The sequence below is a fragment of the Aquarana catesbeiana genome, linkage group LG05 (genome assembly GCF_042186555.1).
Source record: "Aquarana catesbeiana isolate 2022-GZ linkage group LG05, ASM4218655v1, whole genome shotgun sequence".
Taxonomy (NCBI): domain Eukaryota; kingdom Metazoa; phylum Chordata; class Amphibia; order Anura; family Ranidae; genus Aquarana; species Aquarana catesbeiana.
In genome coordinates this window covers 393,111,250-393,134,192 of record NC_133328.1, presented here as the reverse complement: position 1 = coordinate 393,134,192, position 22,943 = coordinate 393,111,250, and the positions used below count along the sequence as shown (strand labels likewise).

Below are 22,943 nucleotides of genomic sequence, written 5' to 3'. Positions count from 1 at the left end.
ACACACCTGTAGCCGAAGTAAAATTTGACAGTGTTTCTTTACTGGACTTTTATAAGTTTTATCTTCCCAAAAGAAAATATCCCACTCTTCACAATCAAGCCTTATTCATGTCATCAGTTTTCGGCAGCACCTATATTTGTGAGCAACTATTTTCAAGGATGATGCACACAAAGGGCAAAATTAGAACCACTTTGATAATTAATCGAGAATTGCTTCTACATCCATTGAACTAGATATTGATGCGTTAGTTTATCAAAACAGTGTCAAATATAGCAGTAGTTTTATGTTGCCCCCTTTTGCTTTTATAATAAAAAATAATTACAAAAAAATAAACTTGTATTACTCAGATAGGTATATTATCTATATTGGTGATTGTTAATTGGATTTGTGATCTACCAAACTTTTCTGCTCATCGGCTATCCTTGTTGTTAGTGTATTTTATGTGTGGCCCAAGACAATTCCTCTTCTTCTAATGTGGCCCAGGAAAGTCAAAAGTTTGAACCCACTACACTGTTTAGAAATTACCATATTGTTTTAGGAAAACTGGAGCAAGTGTAGATCTCTTGTCTAAACTAACCAAAAAAAATGTGTGTTTCTGTAACATGCAAGGGATCCTAAATCTTAAAATATATTAAAATAATAATGTCAATGTATGTGTCTGTATTAATTAATTGATTTTAATGTATTTATTTAATAAGATGGTATTTATGATTCACAATATTTGTTACTTATTTGAAAGGAACATGTACTATTGCATTGGACCAAATTCCTGGGTCCTATCTTGAGGTAACATGGCAGGGCATAAAAAATGGATCAGGAACAAGAATTTTATAAAGGACCTCCAGCGTAACAAAAAAGCATTTGGTGGATCCAAAGTTTTGGACCTTAGTGTCCAGTTTTTGCAAGTATAGTAGGAATTTTTGGTCCCGTTTAACAGTGGTAACAGATGGAGCTGTTGGAGAAATCCATCAGTAGAGCCCTTTGCGCTGCCAATAAACAGAGGAGAGCCCATGAGGATAGTGAGCATGCTCTTGAGGCAGGGATCATAGGCTGTCAGTCATGGAACAAGAATTATAATGCTGATAGATTTTATTTAGCAGTACTGGTCAATTGCTGAGCTCTAGCCCTCAATCTGTGTCCATACCCTTCTCACATAATGATATGGGTAATGCCACATGCAGCTCTTTTACAAATGTAAGGCTTCATGTACATGGGACATTTAACAACCTCTCCTGAACAATTTAACTTGAGAGAGAGTAACCAACATTTAAGAACATCCGTTTTGCTGTGTTTACATGCCGCATTTAGCCTCGTTTGCATTTAAAAGTGTTTATTTTTTTTAAATAGTCAAAAATTAAAAACGTCTGTAAACGAAATGAGGCTAAACGCGAGTTACTGCGTTTACATGCTTCTTCAAGCTGTTACAGGCGTTTGGCATTTCAAATGCCTCTGAACATCCATCCTGAACACATTTTTTTGCTTTCCAAGACCCTGTGTACATGTACTGAAAAGATTCAAGACCCTGTGTACATGTACTGAAAAGTAAGAAAAAAAAAAAAACATCCGTTTACCAGCAGCAGTATACAGGAAGCCTAACAATAGCACAAGGGTGGGTAGTAAAAGGCTTCACCAAGCATAGTAAATTCATTTACTGCTTTACTGTTTGGCATTGATTCTATAGTAAGTTAAGACAAACATAACCCAAAAAGACAATATAAGACTGAATACTCAGATTTTAGTCAGAGATATGCAAACCATATAGGTCTCTGTTTATCGCTACATACCTGAACAAATAGTGAGCCATAAGATATGAGAACCCTTTAGTTATTTACCTGTCCCATCCATGAGTTCAGAGGTTGGAAGAACTTCATATGCACATGTATCCCCTGACACTGTGCTCGATTCAAGCTCTGTTATGACTGGTAGGGAGGATGAACCTGTTCCAATTGTTTGACCATTTTCCATCATTCCTTCATCATTCTGTAAATCACCATCTTAAAATCAAAAAGGACCAAGAGTTAATATGATATATCCTACTATATACTTGCTTATATCTAACAGTTTAACATTTACGAGTAGGACAGGCATTACAAGTTGACTTACATGGGAAAAAGCATGGCCTATTGGTAAGTTTGATACCACTAGCTGATACATCTTCTAGTGGTGTATCTTTGCAAGCCACTATGAAAACATACATTTCGATGAGTCTATCATTCACACAATGAGAGAACATGATCAGGATCAGAATATGATCAACATTTTACTGGAAGGATGGTGGAACCCAACAGAGACTTTGCATCTGATAAGCGATTGTGTAAGTCATTGCAAAGTGCTGTTGAACAGTACTAATACAGTCAAAGTGACACTTACATCTACATTGATTTAAAAAGATATGAAAATATAATTTTTGAAGCAGGTGATGACTTAATTTTAATAATAAAAAAACACAATTTTTATATATAATTTTGAATAGTTCTTAAATACCAGTATTGTTAATTGTTTAAAAAATAATGTTCAAATCTTTGGTCAAAGATGGCAGTGATGCAACGGCACACGGAAAGTAAATCTAAAGCCAAAATAATTTTTTATTTTAAAAGATAAGTTTCTTTTTGTCATCTGTGTTTTCGTAAAGATACCTCACTTGCTGTCCCATAAAGACAACGGGATGTGAAAGCAAATGTTTACCAAAGTGGAGAAAATGGTCTCTTGGACAGTTGTCACCAGAACAAGTGCCCCTATTGGAAGGGTTTCTTTCTATTCCTAACTATTCTGCTGACAACACAGAATTTTGGATTCTCCTTCGCTTTCAGTCTAAATGACTGGGTCAGAGACAGCATTAAAAACCTAAACCATGGCCCTAACCCCCTCATTGCATTATCCACTGTAAAACTAAAAACTTAAAAAAACTGACTTTAGGTACACATTAACCTTTACATGTGCTGGTAGTGTGAGTTTAGTAATAGTTTTGTGTATTTACTTGTGTTGTCAATGTAATAGCCACATTACACAGTCAGTTATGTACTGAGCTGTTGAAATGATGTTGAAAAGCATCTGCTACATTGAAAAACCTCTAATGGAGGTCAGACAAGGCTAATTACATTTCTTCAGTCCAAGTAACTATACCACAAACAAACCAAGTTCATGTTGTATTGTCTAGTGCAGCTTAGGTGCTGCTGAGACATTATGAGTCTAATTAATTATACCTCCATATGACTCCATAAACTAGAAATCTAATTACAAGTGGTTATGTGATCAATGTCATGTAACTAACACCATCAGGAGGAAGGCGAGAAATAACTAATGAATACAAATAGAAACATGCCCCCTACCCCCGTGACCACACTTTGTAGTCTGCATAAAGCTGCATCCCTGGCATGCAAATTGATCAGCAATATGCTAATCATTGACTTGCCTGCTCTAAGCTCTGCTTAATCATGAAGCCAAACAATATTTTTTAAATATTAAATTACATAAGAAAAAAATGCGAAACACAAAATTACATATATGCAGTTTGTCACTAGCATTAACACAGCAGTTTTTGTTCAACTGAATCCCCCATGGTTTTAATACCAGTTCATCTTGTTAGTAAATGTGTTATTTTACTGATTCCTGTAATGGGGCGTACACACGGTCGGACTTTTCAGCTACAAAAGTCCGACAGCCTGTCCGACAGACTTTCGACGGACTTTCGACGGACTTGCGGCGGACTTTCTAACGAACAGACTTGCCTACACACGATCACACAAAAGTCCGTCGAATTCTTACGTGATGACGTACACCGGACTAAAATAAGGAAGTTGATAGCCAGTAGCCAATAGCTGCCCTAGCGTGGGTTTTTGTCCGTCAGACTAGCATACAGATGAGCGGATTTTTCGACCGGACTCGAGTCCGTCGGAAAGATTTGAAGCATGTTTCAAATCTAAAGTCCGTCGGATTTGAGGCTGAAAAAGTTCGTTGAAAGTCCGGAGAAGCCCACACACGATCGGATTACCAGCCAGCTTTAGTCCGTCAGTGTCCGTTGGACTTTTGTAGACGAAAAGTCCGACCGTGTGTACGCGGCATAAGAGGTCAACTGTCTGGCAAAAACAGAAGTTACAGAGGTTGGGACAAACCATTTAACACTGATGGAGTACTTAGAAAAGTCATGGTAACCCCTACCCACCTGTCTGCTTTGGCCGTTTAAGTTTTGAGATTGATTGGCTGTTGCAGCAGTCACAGATTATGTTCACGTTTTACCATCTACCTCTCATAACTATAGGCCAGAAGCTGTTTGTGACAGCTTGGTGATTGTGCTGTAGACATGGACACATATGTGTTGAATGTGGGCGTTAAAGCCCACTTTCCTTGTCATCTCACATATATGTGTTCGGCAAGAGGTTCAACTTTTTTTCTTTTAGAAAAAAAACTGTTGCTATAACTGCTTAAAAATTGATAACTGTGGACTGCCTTGATTCTTTCGTTTTTTAATTCTTTATTTTGAATTTTTACAGTCATACAATAAGTGTGGGACACATACAGATGTAGGATTGAGCACAGGTGAGAGGCATAAGAGAACAACTAACTTGTTACTTCCATTGTCCCATGCATAGATAAAAAGTGGTAGACAGCCTTGATTTTGATTGTATCTTGCGTAGAGATGTTTAAAATGTCATGTCCACCTAAGACTAACTTGTCTACATAGTGGCAATGCTGCTATGTAAATTTCACTTCAGAGCGAACAACTGTTAAAGAAGTGGAAAGATAAAAAACCTACTGGCAGGATTAACAGGAAATACAGTCATGTTATGGAGGGGGGGTTTCTAAAAAACTGAAACTGCTGTATTAATTCTAAACTGCATTATAATTATTTTTACGGTCTTACTGGAAAAAAAACAGATCAAATACTAAAAACTACTATAACATCAAACTTATTCCTAAAACATGGATCACAGGAGAAATTAGTTGGGGTAAATGTAGTCTTTTCTAATGTGATCAGGGTTGGGTTTTCTAGCATATAAACCAAGGTGAACATTGAAACAGGCGAATTAGGTCTAAATATGGAGCAAGCTAGCTACATTCTAGGTCATCCTCTCTCAACTGGGGTTCTGTAGGACCCTAGGGTACCTTTAGAGCAGTGGTTCTCAATGCCTGTCCTCAGGACCCATTAACAGGCCAGGTTTGCAAGAAAACTGAAATACATCACAGGTGATATCATTTGCTGCTCAGTGAGTGCAGTATTCTAGTCTGCATCTTGCCAAGGTAATACTTAAAATCTGGCCTGTTATTGGGTCCTGAGGACAGGAGTTGAGAACCACTGCTTTAGAGTTTGCTAGGGGTTCATAGACAAGTGAACATTGGTGGATTGGTCCTCTGTTTTAGCACCAATGTAAGGGGCAATTTTCTACTGACCATCAATGTAAGGGGAATATTATTTCTACAACTTACTGATCAAATAATTGTTCTGGATATTTTTTCTAGATAGGCAACTCCTATCCTCATATTGATTAGCGATTCCAAATTAAATGTTTACTACTGCAGTAGGGAACAGACACAAAAGATACACTCAGCATCTTTCCAAAATAACTGTTCTGATTTATTTGATGCAATTGAAGGTTTTTATATACATGATTACGTAGGTATCACATTAACCACTTCAGCCCTGGAAGATTTGGCTGCTCAATGACCAGAGCACTTTTTACAATTTGGCACTGTGCTGCTTTAACTGGTAATTACACGGTCATGCAATGCTGTACCCAAACGAAATTTGAGTCCTTTCTTTCCCACAAATAGTGCTTTCTTTTCATGGTATTTGTTTGCCTCTGTGATTTTTATTTTTTGCGATATAAACGGAAAAATACTGAAAATTTGGAAAAAAATGATATTTTCTACTTTTTGTTATAAAAAAAAATCCAATTAACTCAATTTTAGTCATACATTTAGGCCAAAATGTATTCTGCCACATGTCTTTGAATATTACCTTTAGTTGTCACTTAATGATATATTGCTCAAACATGCCACGGGCATATGTGAAATTACACCCCAAAATACATTCTGCTGCTTATCCTGAGTACAGGGACACCATATGTGTAAGACTTTTTGGGAGCCTAGCTGTGCACATGACCCCGAAAACCAAGTTCCCAACTAGCTCCCTTAGTGATGTCATCTCTCACATTCACTTGAACATTATTCTTGATATATAAGCATACCCCTCCCCCTTTTTTACCCTCTCTATCCTTGCGATAAAGGGTATACCCTTGAATGTTTGCCAGCCAATCATGAGAGCTGTTGAACCAGGTCTCTGAAACAGTATCTCTAGTTCACCCATCTTGTCCGCCAGGCTTCTGGCATTGGTGAACATGCCACGCAGTTTGGACCGGTCGCATATTATGCTCTTATTGGGTGTTCTGAGATTGCAACTAGGAATTGCTACTATACTTACCTTGGGTTTATGTGCTTTGGTCAACCTACCACTAATGCCCCCAATACTACCCTCTGGAATATGTTCTGCGCTGACTATCTCTACCTCTGGACCCTCCCCCCCATCGCCTAGTTTAAAAACCCCTCTAACTTTTTGGCCATCTTCATTCCCAGCTGATCTGCACCCTCCTCATTTAGGTGCAGTCCATCCCTTCTATAGTATCGACTGAGAAGTCGGCCCAGTCCTCCAGGAACCCAAATCCCTCCTTACACCAGCTCTTCAGCCACTTGTTTACTTCCCTAATCTCCCTCTGCCTTTCTGGTGTGGCTCGATGTACTGGTAGTATTCCTGAGTATACTACCTTGGAGGTCCTTTTCCTCAATTTAGCTCCTAAGTCCCTAAAATCGTTCTTTAGGACACTCCATCTGCCTCTGACTTTGTCATTGGTGCCAACGTGCACCATGACAGCTGGGTCTTCCCCAGCCCCTCCCAGTAATCTGTCCACCAGATCTGTGATGTGCCGAACCCGAGCGCCCGGTAGACAACATACTGTTTGGCGCTTCAGGTCTTTGTTACAGATTGGCCTCTCTTTCTTTCTAAGAATTGAGACCCCTCATTGAGTCCCCTTCCTCATTACCTATCACAGTTTCGGAGGCCATGAAGTGTCAAGATAGCACAAAACCCCCCAAATGACCCCATTTTGGAAAGAAGACACTACAAGCTATTTGCTGAGAGGCATGTTGAGTATTTTGCAGATCTCGCTTTTTGTCACAAAGTTTTAAAAATTGAAAAAAGAAAAAGAAATAAATTTTTCTTTTCTTTCTTCATTTTCAAAAACAAATGAGAGCTATAAAATACTCACCATGCCTCACAGCAAATAGCTTGAAGTGTCTACTTTCCAAAATGGGGTCATTTGGGGGGAGTTTGTGCTATCTTGACACTTCATGGCCTCCGAAATTGTGATAGGTAGTGAGGAAGTGAAATGACCACTTTACGCCCTTAGAAAGCCTGAAGGTGATTGGTTTTCGGGATCCTGTACACGGCTAGGCTCCCAAAAAGACTCACACATGTGGTATCCTCATACTCAGGAGAAGCAGCAGAATGCATTTTGGGGTGTAATTCCACATATGCCCATGACATGTTTGAGCAATATATCATTTAGTGACAACTTTGTAGAAAAAAAAAAAAAAAGTTTGTCATTTTCCCAAAACTTGTGGCAAAATATAAAATATTCCATGGACTCAACATGCCTATCAGCAAATAGCTTGGGGTGTCTACTTTCCAAAAAGGGGTCATTTTGGTGGGGGTTTGAACTGTCCTGGCATTTTATGCACATTAGAAGCTTATGTCACACATCACCCACTCTTCTAACCACTTGAAGACAAAGCCCTTTCTGACACTTTTTGTTTACATGAAAATTTTCTTTTTTTGCTAGAAAATTACTTTGAACCCCCAAACATTGTAAAATGTTTTTTTTTTTTTAAGCAAAGGCCCTACAGATTAAAATGTTGGATGTTGCAATTTTTTTTTCACACTGTATTTGCGCAGCAATTTTTCAAACGCAATTTTTTTGGAAAAAAACACTTTTTTAAATTGTAATGCGCTAAAACACACTATATTGCCCAAATGTTTGATGAAATAAAAAAGATGATCTTATGCCTGAGTACATGGATACCAAACACGACAAAATGCTTTAAAATTGCACACAAACGTGCAGAGGCGACAAACTACATACATTTTTTGAAAGCCTTTAAAATCCTTTACAGGTTACCACTTTAGATTTACAGAGGAGGTCTACTGCTAAAATTACTGCCCTCAATCTGACCTTCGCGGTGATACCTCACATGCATGGTGCAATTGGTGTTTACATATAACACCAGACCGACGCTTGCATTTGCCTTTGCGCATGAGCACAGGGGACAGGGGTGCTTTTTTTATTATTATTTATTTTGCTTTTTTATTTTACTTTTATTTTACTTTTAAACTGTTCCTTTATTTTATTATTTTTATTGTTATCTCAGGGAATGTAAATATCCCCTATGATAGCAATAGGTAGTGACAGGTACTCTTTTTTGAAAAAAATGGGGTCTATTAGACCCTAGATCTCTCCTCTGCCCTCTGCATCTGACCACATCAAGATCGGTGTGATAAAATGCTTTCCCAATTTCCCAATGGTACTGTTTATATCCAGCGAAACCTAAGTCATGAAATGCTTGTAGCTTCTGGTTTCTTAGGCCATAGAGATGATTGGAGCCGTTCTGGTCTCCGATCAGCTGCATTCTCGGGTTCCCTGTTGGGACAGGAGAGCCCAAGAAAACCATGGAAGACGGTTGTGGGGGGGAGGGGGAGGGAGTTTTTTTAAGTTGTATTTTTTTCCCACAATTCTTTGCAAAATGAAGATTTTTTTTTTTTTTTACAAAATTGTCATATTATCAGGTTATTTCTCACACACAGCATATGCATACAACAAATTACACCCCAAAATACATTCTGCTACTCTTCCCAAGTATGGCGATACCACATGTGTGAGACTTTTACACAGCCTGGCCACATACAAAGGACCAGCATTGAAGTAGTACCTTCAGGCGTTCCAGGAGCATAAATTACACATCTCGTTTCATTCCTACCTATCACACTTTTGAAGGTCCTTGAGCACCAGGACAGTGGAATTACCCACAAAATTACCCCATTTTGGAAAGCAAACGCCCCAACATATATTCTATGAGGTATGGGCTGCAGATAGGTACTCGGTTACTCTGATGGGCTGCAGATAGGTACTCGGGTACCCTGATGGGCTGGAGACAGGTAACCAGGTAACTTGATGAGCTGCAGACAGGTACTCGGGTACTCTGATGGGCTGGTGACAGGTACTCAGTTACTCTGATAGGCTGGTGACAGGTACTCGGGTACTCTGATGGCCTGGTGACAGGTACACGGGTACTCTGATGGCCTGGTGACAGGTACTTGGGTACTCTGATGGGCTACAGATAGGTACTCAGGTACTCTGATGGGCTGGTGACTGGTATTCGGGGACTCTGAAGGGCGGTGACAGGTACACAGGTACTCATATGAACTGTGACAAGTACTCATATGGACTGTGACAGGTACTCGGGTACTCAAATGGACTGTGACAGGTACTCTGGTACTCATATGGACTGTGACAGGTACTCGGGTACTCAGATGGACTGTGACAGGTACTCGGGTACTCAGATGGACTGTGACAGGTACTCGGGTACTCAGATGGACATTGACAGATACTCGGGTACTCAGATGGACTGTGACAGGTACTCGGGTACTCTGATGGACTGTGACAGGTACTTGGGTACTCTGATGGACTGTGACAGGTACTCTGGTATTCAGATGGACTGTGACAGGTACTCGGGTACTCAGATAAACTGTGACAGGTATGAACTGTGACAGGTACTTTGATGGGTGGTGACAGGTCCTCTTTATTGGGGGGGCAATCAGTGTGATTGGTGTACACTGTAAGCGGTAACAAGATGTTACCGCAATCTCCTCCTCACACATGATCGGTGTGTGAGGAGGAGAACCCGGTAACATCTTGTTACTACGGTTTGTTGACATTTAGTAATCGGCTGTGAAAGGATCACATCCAATCACGTGGTAAACAGCCGCCGGCCAATGGCTGTTTACCAGCGTCGGTGACGAGCAGTGTTCCCGGGATCGTGTGCATGCGCCATGCAAAAGTGGGGCGGTACCATCTGTGATCGCCCGTGATTTATCACGGCTGATCACGTGGTAAACAGCCATGCTCAATGGCTGTTTACCCTCCTCGGTGGTGCACATTCCCTGTTTAAATGGACAGACGTCATATGATGCCCGCCCAGAACGAAAGCCGCGCCGCCTGCCCATCATATGACAGCCGGCGGGTGGCAAGCAGCTAGAGGCTAATTAGCCACTAGGATTGCTTTTACATGAAAGCCGACAGCTGACTGAAAAGAATGATACCAAGATGATACCTGCAGGCATCATTCTGGTATAACCACTCAAAGTCCAGCAACATACTAGTACGTTGCTGGTCCTTGTTGGGCATATATTGTAATGTTCTTTTTTTCATGCAGCCTGTGGGCTGAACAAAAAAAAGAGATTGATCGGTGGGTGTGCACACCATTAGAATATCGCCCTTCATCCACCCACTTCTAATGATGGGCATACATGCACCATTTTTTTTAATTGTGGTGGTGAAATCACCTCCTACAGCGCTGGAGTTGCTGATTTTCGTATCGCGAGAGCAAACGCTGTTGCTGTCAAGATAAATAAATCAGTGCTGCAGCAGAATGGCGTACCTGAAAAGCAAACAATGGTAATGATAAAACATTAACTCAAAAAAACAACTTGATTTTTTAACACAATCTGTACCTAAAAAATATATGCCGAAGCATGGGGGCAATCTGCCCCTAATGTTAGGAATAAATCCCTCCTCCACCCCTGCCCCCATGCTTTGGCATATATGCTCTTTTTTTTAACTGTGGTGGTGAAATCACCTCCTACAGTGCTGGAGTCACGGCTTTACGTACCGTGGAAGCAAACGCTGTTGCTGTCAGAATAAATAAACCCATGCTGCAGCTGAATGGCGTACCTGCTAAGCAAATGATGGTTAACAATAAATCAAAGTAACATTACAGTATAACAGTAAGACATACCATACCTGCAAAGCAAATACTATAAAACATAGTACAAATAAAACAGTTCTAAAATACAGTAACAATAGAGAGAGAACAATAGAGGGAAAATAGAGAGCCAACATAAGAGAGAGAACAATAGAGAGAGAAGAAAAATAAAACCACAACTATTTTTGGCTTTTTTTTGTGCGCGTTTTTTTTTTTTTTTTTTTGCACTTTTATATAAACTGTAAACGTTCCAGATTAGGGTCTCTCAAAATGTGATGGTCATCTCATCTTTCAAGACCCTGTGTAAGTGTGCCCCAGGACTGTGCAATGCTGTACCCTATGCTAATACTCCACTAGTGTGTGGTAGTGAAACGTTCACCAATGCAAAGACCAGGTTGGTCAGGACAGGAGGGACAATAAAAGCGGGTGTCATGCCTATATCTGCGTTTTCTGCAGACACAACATCTTCTTTGGGGATTTCTTTAGATAGGGGTACCAAGAAGGACATACAGAAAATGCCTCTCATGCAGCCGGCTCATTGCATTTGGATTGGGAAGTTGGGCCACAGCACCTTCTGGAAAAAGAAGGGCTGTGATGATCTCTTCCTGGAATTTAAGGAAGGATCCAGTTCATTCTAAAGCTTTGTATAGCACATAAGCATTCAGCAGAGCCAATTGGAATAATTATACAGACACTTTTTTATACCAGTGTCTGGCCTTAAGGGCAATTAGGTACAGCGCCAACAACTGGTCGTTGAGGTTCACCCCTCCCATGTTAAGGTTGTATTCGTGGACACAGAGGGGTTTCTCCACAACACCAGTCGCCATTTGAATTTGGACCGCCATGTCTGCGTGAAGGGAGGACAGAACAAAAACATTCTTATTATCCCTCCTCTTTACAGCGAGCAAATTATTACATCTCAAGCAGGGTCTCTCCCCCAGCCTAAGATGGGAATCTACAAGCCGCTGGGGTAAGCCCCGGCAATTAGATCGCACGGTGCCACATGCGCCAATTCCATGATCAAACAAGTGACTAAAAAGTGTCACGTTTGTGTAATAATTGTCCACATACAATTGGTACCCCTTTCCGAATAAGGGTGACACCAAGTCCCACACAATCTTACCAGCGCTCCCTATGTAGTCTGGGCAGTTCTTTGGCTCCACATAACTATCTCTTCCCTCGTAAACCATAAAACTATATGTATAGCTTGTTGCCCTGTCACAGAGCTTATACATCTTGCCCTTATATCTGGCACGCTTGCTGGGAAGATACTGTTTGAATGATAAGCAGCCAGAAAGCTTAATCAGGGACTCATCAACGCAGACAACTTGATAGGGAGTAAACAAGGCTGCAAACTGCTGCTTGAAGTGGTTTATGAGGGGCCGAATTTTGTAGAGCCGATCGTATTCAGGGTCACCCTGAGGACGACAGAGTTCATTGTCATTGAAATGCATGAACCGCAAGATCTGCTCGTATTGTGCCCTGGTCATGGAGGCAGAGAACAAGGGCATATGGTGACTTGGGTCAGTGGACCAATATGACCGCAACTCACTTTTTTTAGTTATGCCCATGAGGAGGGATAGGCCCAGGAAGGTCTTAAATTCAGAGACCACAATAGGTCTCCAATCTCTGGCAAGGGTCAACTGGGGATTAGCGGTGATGAATTGACCAGCATACAAATGGCTTTGGTCCACAATAGATCTATAGAAATCTTCCAAAAAAACAGCGAATAAAAATCAAGTGATGTACAATCAACTGTTTCCACCTGAATTCCGGGTTGGCCAGTGAATGGGGGAAGTACAGGTTCTGCAGAAGTGGTGGGCCCCCAATTCGGATTGGCAAATGCAGCAGGAAGGGCACTATGGGCTCGACGGGCCTGTCTTTGTCTTCTTGGTGGCTGCAGGACACTAGTTGTGCTAGCCACCTCACCAGCTTGAACTGCACTTATGGGACTCACCACGTCACCAAGCGTTACTGCAGTGCTGCATGTACGACCAGGATGTACTAGGCCACTGGTGCTTGCCAGTTCACCAGAAGGATGAGTGGCACTAGTACTGGCTTTCTGCTCCATAGGAGAGTCCTGCAGTTCTTTCACCTCAACAACAGCAGAAAAACATGGTCAGGTACGCCTGACCTTGGCAGGGACCACTACTTCATCGTGAGAGCTATCTGTCAGGGTGCTGCTGCTGTCTACAAGTTTGTATTCTGAGCCTGAATCTGACAGATGGGTGAGTTCCTCTTCACTCTCATCTGTCATGCTCAGAAACGTGTAGGCCTCTTCACTAGTGCACCTTCAATTGGACATTTTGGCCTCTAAATTTACTGGTACAACTAGTGAGACTCAGGAAAAAAAGAGCACCATACTGTCAGCGACTGCTCCAAACGCAACTAAAAAAACTGTTAGTGTTCACAGGGATTAGGCCTGACTCTGTGAATTGTGCAGTTATGTGTTTAGTGTTTTGTGACAGTGATCGATTGATACTGCACTTGGGTGGGCTGGGCTGGGCGGAGGGGCTAAACGCAGGTGCTAGCAGGTATCTGGGCTGATCCCGCTAACGCTGCATTTTTGGGAACCCTAAACTATTGGTACGCTAATATAGTTCTGATCAGATCAAAGATATCGATCCGTTCTGACACTATACTATTAAGGGAGGTGTATGGTGCGTGCGTGAGGGTTAGCGCTACTGGCACTAATCTGATGCTGCCTGGGGCGACGCAGACCCTAACTGATGCTAAAACCTGCCGGGTGATCATCGGGTTAAACCTTTTATTGGGTAATGTATGGCGGGTGCCCTGACGCTATAAAAAAATTACTAACTAACCAGCATCACCCGTGACCCTCTTTCTTCCGGGGGCTCCGGCTCTCTGACTGGCCAGAGCCGTGAGACGTCACTCCTGCACACCATCAGTAATGGCACAAGCTGAGGTTAGAAACGGCATGGAGGTCCGTTTCTTCATAGCGCATGCCCCGATTACATCATCGGCGCACTACAAGTGAAATATCTCCTAAACGGCGCACGTTTAGGAGATGTTTCCACTACCTATAGGTAATATATATATCAAAAAAGTCGCGCTAAAAATTAGAGGTAAAAAACTTCATAAAGATATGAAGGTGAATAGTGATCATTAGGTAGATGAATTTCATAAGAGTGCTGAGCAATGTAAATACACGCTTTAAAAATAAATGCTGTTGGTTAAATAGGACACAGAAATCATTGACTATGTCCGTATGAAAGGATCAATATTGCATGACCCAATCGGTGACAAGTAAATATCTCAAATAACTGTAGGGATAATAATGTGACAAATCTGTGACTAAAAAACTGAACCGTGATGAATGAAGAAAAAAATATAATATAAATGAATAAAAAAATAAAAATACAATAAACCCAAAATAAGTCCGTGACTCAACAAAAACAATAATAATGGAAGTCCATCTGTGCTAGATTGATATGCAAAGAAAATAACTTGTCTCCCAGTGCTCTGTGAAATAATGTAACAAAATCTTGCTGTGGTAAAAATTAGAGTGCGTAGACAGACCTCCACCTCTTGGAAAAATTGCTGCCTCTTACCAGACAAAAATGGTCTCTTAATTACAGGAGACCCAGGGAGTGGATGGCTGCAACCCCAGCCAGGGATCTTAAAGGCAGGCACTCAGCATCCAGATCCAGGGACTCTCTCCCACCAGCCTTCTCCTCACGTGTTCAGACTAGCTCTTAGTCTGAACACGTGAGGAGAAGGCTGGTGGGAGAGAGTCCCTGGATCTGGATGCTGAGTGCCTGCCTTTAAGATCCCTGGCTGGGGTTGCAGCCATCCGCTCCCTGGGTCTCCTGTAATTAAGAGACCATTTTTGTCTGGTAAGAGGCAGCAATTTTTCCAAGAGGTGGAGGTCTGTCTACGCACTCTAATTTTTACCACAGCAAGATTTTGTTACATTATTTCACAGAGCACTGGGAGACAAGTTATTTTCTTTGCATATCAATCTAGCACGGATGGACTTCCATTATTATTGTTTTTGTTGAGTCACGGACTTATTTTGGGTTTATTGTATTTTTATTTTTTTATTCATTTATATTATATTTTTTTCTTCATTCATCACGGTTCAGTTTTTTAGTCACAGATTTGTCACATTATTATCCCTACAGTTATTTGAGATATTTACTTGTCACCGATTGGGTCATGCAATATTGATCCTTTCATACGGACATAGTCAATGATTTCTGTGTCCTATTTAACCAACAGCATTTATTTTTAAAGCGTGTATTTACATTGCTCAGCACTCTTATGAAATTCATCTACCTAATGATCACTATTCACCTTCATATCTTTATGAAGTTTTTTACCTCTAATTTTTAGCGCGACTTTTTTGATATATATATGATTTATGGTTTACTACTTTTTAGTCGCTGCTTATATATATTAGTGTAAGCGCAATTTTTGTTTTTACCTACCTATAGGTAAGCCTTATTCTAGGCTTACTTATAGGTAAAAGTCAGGAGGGAGGGTTTACAATCACTTTAACTGGGGGGGGGGGCGATCGGGGTTGATCGGGGGGTGAAATGTGTGCCTATGTGTACTGTGTCAGTGTAGTGTTGGTGCAACTCACATTTGGATGTCCTCTCTCCTCTCTCTGGAACGGAAAAGAATTCCAGAGCGGGAGATGACATCACTTCCCCTGCCTGTGTTTACACTTACAGACAGGGGAAGCATTTCATTCGTCAGAACCGATCAGCAGGTCCAGGCCAGAAATCATTGGCCTGAGCCTGGAGACTGATCGGTTCTGAAACTAATCCAATCGTCGTGGCCACCTAGGGGGCACGCCCCTGACGTAGGGTAACGTCGTTTCACCCACCCGTTCCATTCTGCTGCAGGAAAACTGCGGCGGCTGGTTGGGAACCGGTTAATATTACAATTGTACTTTTACGGTAACAAGGGGCGTAACATGGACAGGCTAATTCTAATCAGGACTCTAAAGAATGCAAACATGTACTGAAAACATTTGTGCTGTGTGCACAGTGAGTGCAGTGTGCAATACATACAAAATGGAGTACAATAATATACAGAACTTACAAATTTTCTTTACATAATTATACCATAGCCTTTAGATATAATTTTATCAGGGGTTCTCTGAGACCTGAAAATTACTTTGAGGGTTCTCCTGTTGTCAAAAAGTTGAAAAAGGCCAAATTAGGTTGATAGCCATCAGTGTCAAAAAACAGCATATCCAATCTTTGGTAGGAATATCACTGAAGTTGATATATTTATGCCAAGTCTCTGATTTTTAAAATAATATTTACAAGCCTGTTGGCTGTACAGGTTTATTTCCTGTGTTGCTTTAAGATTCATAATGCCAATTTCTGATGCTTGTGAAAAGACCAATTTCAATTTCTTATATCAGTAAATGTTTAATGCCAGCCCTAGTTACAGGAAATGTGATATATTTCTATTAAGCATGGCAAAACTCACACCATGTTCTGGTGTCTTTTAACACCAACCTTGGGAAATTTTAATTTAATATGTGATACAGTATAAATAAATAAGCACAGGTTATTTTCAGTTACAATCAAATGTCAAAAATATTAGGTACAGAGATCTAGGCAGCTGAAATTGTATGCAAATCAAGACTGTGGAAGCTGAGATTAGACCCTGTTTCCTCAGGCCTTCCTAATGGTCAGTGAGACCATCCACCAGGTTAAGAACCAATCGAGAGTTGCAATTGGGATTTGCATATAAATACAAGTGCCTTTGCCATATGTCTCGATTTGCTCATACTTTGTTCCTAAAAGCATTTATTTTCATCATATGCTCAAAGTGAAATAAATTGGCCAAGTTTGTCACAGGTTTACTTTAGGACAACCCTGGGACTAGACATTAAAGGGCCGCTATACAGGAATTACATGATTTTCTAACTGGTTTATGTCAAAGAGGATTTAAGGATTCTGGAGATTATCTGAAGGGGAAAAAAATGAAACCAAGGCTGCAGAGCAGAGACATTTTCCAACACATAGCTGACTTCCTGTACAGTAGTTTGTAAAAGAAACTAACAACTGTCATGTCCAAGCTACCTTTTAAGGCTTACAAAGAGCAAACGGCTGTGCAGCAATTGTACATAAATGTCATATTTCTAAATATTTTTTTGTGTAGAAATAGAATTTGTACTTACATACTTGTAAAGGTCACCTAATGCACAAAATATAAGAATGTTGAACTTACTGAATAATCTATTTCATTAAATCTTTTGCGGGACATAGGAATTCAGAAGCAGTTGGGTTATACTGCTGCCTACATTAGGTTGGCACACTGGCAAATAGAAAGATTGTAAGTCAGCTCTACCCAGCATGCCTCAGTTTATGAGCAAGTCTCCCTCAATGGACTGGAAGAAATAGATTTTATGAAAAGTACATTTTCTCCATCAACTATTGAAGAACTTGAAGAAATTCACAAGCAGTTGGTATGCCCAAAAGCAGTCCGGCTGATGGGTGGCAACAGTCACTCACAGGACCAGGAAAAGACAAGGAACTGTCTGCAACCCAGGACTACCAGGGGGGTGATTACCCAATTCTAAGCCAGAGGGATGAAGTTCCTGTCTGACAACTTTTTGGGCACAGTTTTCAGGGTTCAGTTCCTATTTCAAATCCTTATATATGCTTGAGCATTTGGGTTTCTAAAAGGTCAATTTACGTGAGTCTCACAGTAAAAGAGACTAGAACATGTTTAATTTGCAAAATGTGAAAAAAAGTTAATAGAATTCAGTTGCAACTAATGCACATATGAACACTACTCCGTAAGACTCATATCAATATTTGAACACTGCAGTTTAAACCCTTTTCAAACTTGTTCCCAGACACATGGCAGGCAGAAGAACAAACAAATGCCCTAAGATTCTAGAGGGCCGCCTAACTACTTGTAATAGCACTGGTCTGTGAGTTCTCAGAATCACAGCCAACTCGTGAGATCTATCACATAGTACCTGACATTACCCAAGGTAATGTGATTAATGTGACTCTTTTCAAAGTCATTTCTCTTTGTGCTTCAGGCAACTACAACAACTGTATTATTTTTCAGTAACATGTAAATAATTCAGAAATAATGCAGTTATGTGTAAGAGGGATCATTATATATGATTACATGAAAACAGAAACAAAATTACCATCTCCTTTATAACAAGAGAATTGAGCTACCATAGCGATAAATTATTTATACAGTTGCATCTTTCACAGCATTCTGCATTTTACATATTATCACAGTACTCTTTTTATGAAAATATTTGCACTGTCCTTTTTATAAAGAGGAATGAACTCTAATAAACAGATTAGACATGGTGGGATGTGTTGGTATACAAAAGGCTTCATCAGGGGTGCAAGGAGAAGCTGTGGACTGATGTAGGGTGGCCTACAAAAATCGCTAGACAGATAGTTAAAAAAGAACTTTCATTTTGGATAGAGTAGGGGAGGGTTATAACCCCAGTCAGATTTTTTTTTCACCATCTGTGCCCCATTGCGGAGCTTTCCCTTCACTTCCTGTCCCATAGCCAAGTAGGAAGTGGGAGGAAATCCCTGCAAATTAAGGAAATTTTTGGGGCCCCCCCAGGTCAACAAAACTAGTGCCCCATTGGAAGATTTCCCTGTCTATGACCAGCTTAACACTTCATTTTTCTGGACAAGCTTTTGTGAGATACACACTTTTTCTGATCCTAGCAGAACTGATACAAAAAGATTTAGCAAAACAGCAAAATGTTTAGTAAATTGCCATAATGAAAAACTTTTAATGCAAAAAAATCCTAAACAGTAATCAACTGTCTTTACACTACCCAAATTAGTTTGGAAGTCTTTCTCTACACTCACCATAAGAAACTAGGGCTATGCTATATACTAGCCATATGAGTTCTTGTAAAATCTAAGATCCCTAACTCACATTCATACATACACATACTAGGGCCAATTTAGACAGCAACCAATTAATCTAGCAGTGTGTCTCTTAGAGTGTGGGAGGAAACCAGAGTACCCAGAGGAAAGCCACGCAGCCCCAGGGAGAACATGCAAACACTATCTGACTGGAGTTTGCATGTTCTCCCTGTGCAGGTTTCCTCCGGTTACTCCGGTTTCCTCCAACACTTCAAAAGATATGCTGGTAGGTTAATTGGCTCCTGTCTAAAATGGCCCTAATATGTCTATGTGTGAATGTGAGTTAGGGGCCTTAGATTGTAAGCTTATTGAGGGCAGGGACTGATGTGAATGCACAACATAAAAGTAGTAGAGTGAAAGTCTGTCTAAACCCAAGAACAAGTGTCTGTGTTAGTGTCCTTTATTTTCACCTGCTGTTCTTGCCAGACCTTTATTCATAGAGGTTCCATACACTTGAAGCCCTCTAGGTACCAGATCTTCAGTTTGAAAGGCAGGCACTGACATGGCAATGTGAAAAAGTACAATAACCCTAACATAGATTAACCCTAACAGCCTTAGTTCAGTTTTTTTCAGCTAAGACAAGTCAGGGAAAATAAAAGTTGACTGATTAGCACTAGCACTGTGTAGCATTAGCACTGTGTACTGCTTCTTAAAGCAGTAGTAAACTCATAGACTCTGAAATTACAAAGAATGAAGTGTATTATTTGATTTTATAGCAATGTGCCGCATATCGAAATGATATTGAACAATTCTTACTTGTATATTCTTTTTTTTTTTCTAAGCACCTTTTCGGGTGCAGCCATTGCCATGCTGACTGCTGTTTTCCACGCCCAAAACAATTCTTACTTCCACCCCTTTCCCCCTCTCCGTGTTCGTAATCTCGCGCATGCGCAGTACTTAGATAAATACTCCCTCAGGCTAACTCCTGTATTGTGCTCGCCGCCTCTACAACCCCTGTGACATAACGAGTCACATGGAGTTAAGGCTCAGCTTGTGAATGGGACATTAGTCCCACCGGATCTTGGAGTTGATGCCAGGCAAAGGAAATATCGTAGCTCCGGCATGTAAATACAGGACTTATGGCATGAAGAGCGTGCTGGAAAAATGGGACTAAATGCGCATGCGCCGATTACATCATTGCAAAGAAAAGCACAGATTACACAGAAAGGAAGAAGGTAGGAAGCATTGTACACACAGCAATAAGTTCATTAGTTTGGAATGCTTGATATGGCAAAAATAGGACTGGTTGGGTTTACTACTGCTTTAATCTACTGAAATAGCCCAGGCCTACCTTCGCTTTGATATCACTACCACATGAAGAAAATAAAAATAATACTCATATCACATCTGTTTGGCTTTAACTCAGTGTGACCATACATCTTTTCTGGCTTGTAAAATATAAAGAGTTGATTGATGAATTGGAAGATAAAATAATAATCTAGTTAAGCTAAGTGTGATTTCCCCATAAAGGAGAACATATCCTTTACCATAGAACACTAGTAAAAAACTGAGGACTCACGGAATGGGGCAGAGTTATGGGGGGGGGGGCACCCAGAGAGATTATATGCAAAGGTGCACCAGTATCAAATCACCTGAAGGTAGCCTATAACCCAGGGTCTACGATTATCAAACCAATGTCCTGTACTGTACGATTAAGATATATGTATATAGATTTAAATAATCCCTACCCTTACACCGTTTTTTCAGCCATTGCCTCTTAGCTGTCATCTTCTCAGCCATTTCCCTGGCAGTCCCACAGAGTTTATTACTTTGAATGTGGTTGTCTGCTCTTGAACAACAAACATGCAGTTCCCTGCAGTAACACCATATGACAGTGAAAGTGATCTAATCTTGTGTCATCTGCTGTGTTCTTAGAATTCAGGCAATGCAGTTTGTTGTTAGATAATAGACAACTTCATATCATAATTAAGTTACACACACAGAAAAGAAATGGTAGCTTTTGGAGGGATCTTTATTTTAAATAGATGTATTGTTCCAATAAGTGGAGAATTAAAGTGGCTGTAAACCCTTACATATACCCAGTGAAGTGACTGGCCTCAGGTGATAAACAGAGATGAAACAAATCCTCCTACATAAATTGTATCACTCTATCTGCAGTCTTCTATTCTCTTCATCTGTTCCAAGTGCAGAATTTATAAAGCTTGTTTGATAGTTCAGAAAACAGGAGGCGGAGAGCGGAAATTACACTCTGCAGAGCTCAGAGAGCTGATTGGAGGGAATGGACACACCCCGTCCACACAGCTCATAGGAACAGAGCTGAGGCTGGCAATCAGCTGGAGGTCCCTGCCCGTCACATTTATTCTCTTGATGTCAACAAAATTGTTAAAAGTGACTTATGTAGCTAACTGAGACAAGTACACACTATAGAGGGATACAGTATGCTATGTTCATAATTCATGTCTGAGGTCTGCAACCACTTTAATGTATAACTAAAGGTAATTTTTTTTTTTAGTTAAGGACAGAGTAAAGAGGGCTTAGAACACCCATTAGGTTTTTATTGCTGCCTGTGCATCATGTTAGGGAGATTCACCCTCTCTATTAACATTAGCATTGAAAGAGAAAGTAAAAGAAAAGCAAGCTGCTTGCTGTGGGGGCACTTGGAAGGAGGGAGGGGCCAGGAGAGCCAAAGAGGGACCCAAGAAGAGGAGGATCTGGGCTGCCTTGTGCAAATCCACTACACAGAGCAGGTAAGTATAACATGCTTGTTATTTTTAGAGAAAACAAAAAAAAGACTTTACATTCAATTTAAGTGGTACACTTACATTATTTAAGCTGGCCATACAAAAATAGATTTATTTTGTTCAGCCCGTGGACTGGATTTAACCATCTCCTGCTGCAGGCTATTGTATTCTGACTGGATGCATGTGCCATTCAGCCAGCAATTTTACACTCAGCTGACAAAAGTCAATTGAAGATCAACTGTTATCGATCCGGGTGTTACAAATAGGGCCACCCATGGAGAAAATGTAATGATGATGAAAGATAAATCTGATAGGTCTTATAGGCAATGGTATGATAGACAAGATGATAGGGTTAGCAACACAGCAAGGAATGTGCCCTTGTGATTAAGAGAAGCCAGTGTTCTAAAAAGATTAGAAAAACTTAATTTGAGCAAATAACCAGGACCAAATGGCTTGCACTCAAGAGTTCTCAAAGAATTTAGCCGATCATTGCTAGACCATTATTCCTAATCTTTAAGGAAAGCATTTTGACTGGAATGGTACCAGTTGATTGTCGTAAAGCTAACCAATATTCAAGAAAAGGTCGAGATACATACCTGGAAACTACAGGCCAGTCAGCCTTACATCAATAGTTTGTAAACTTTTGGAGGGGATGATAGGGGGCCATATTCAGGAACTTGCAGATAAGAATAGTATCATTAGTAGTAACCAGCATTGATTTATGAAAGATCTTTTTTGCCAGACCAATCTATTTACATTCTATGAGGAAGTGAGCGGTAATCTGGATAAGGCCTGTTGATGTAGTGTATCTAGATTTTGCTAAAGGATTTGACACAGTACCCCATAAATGCTTAATCCACAAATTGAGGTCTGTTGGCATCAATGATAGTATATACCTGGATAGGGGGTGTGTCCAAATGGTGGTGATAAATAACATTTTCTGCATTGTCTGTAGTTATAAGTGGGGTACCACAGGGCTCTGTCCTGGGACCAATTCTGTTTAACTTGTTCATAAATGAGATAGAGGTTAGTATAAGTAGTTAATTCTTCGTTTTTGCTGATGATATAAAGTTAATTAGGGTAATAACTTCACAACAGGATATAGAAACCCTATAAGAAGAACCCAATAAATTGGAGAAGTTGGCAAAAACATGATAAATGAGGTTCAATGTAGGGAAATGTAAAGTAATGCATATGGTGGCCAAAATATAAGTTACACGCTAGGAGGAGAACCTCTGGGTGAATCAAAAATTGAAAAGGATCTGGGGGTCCTGGTCGATGATAGACTTGACAATAGCATGCAATGCCA

The 22,943-nt window shown here is 40.5% G+C and overlaps 1 protein-coding gene across 6 annotated transcripts in view; it reads right to left on the bottom strand.

The window, feature by feature from the left end:
- Nucleotides 1-22,943, bottom strand: part of PHACTR1 (phosphatase and actin regulator 1) — a 508,271-nt gene that overhangs the window by 59,624 nt on the left and 425,704 nt on the right. For all 6 annotated transcript variants that reach the window (XM_073631073.1, XM_073631075.1, XM_073631076.1 and 3 more), the window contains one exon: nucleotides 1,833-1,994. In XM_073631073.1, coding sequence (XP_073487174.1) covers nucleotides 1,833-1,994 — 162 coding nt within the window. The remainder of the gene's footprint in view (nucleotides 1-1,832; nucleotides 1,995-22,943) is intronic.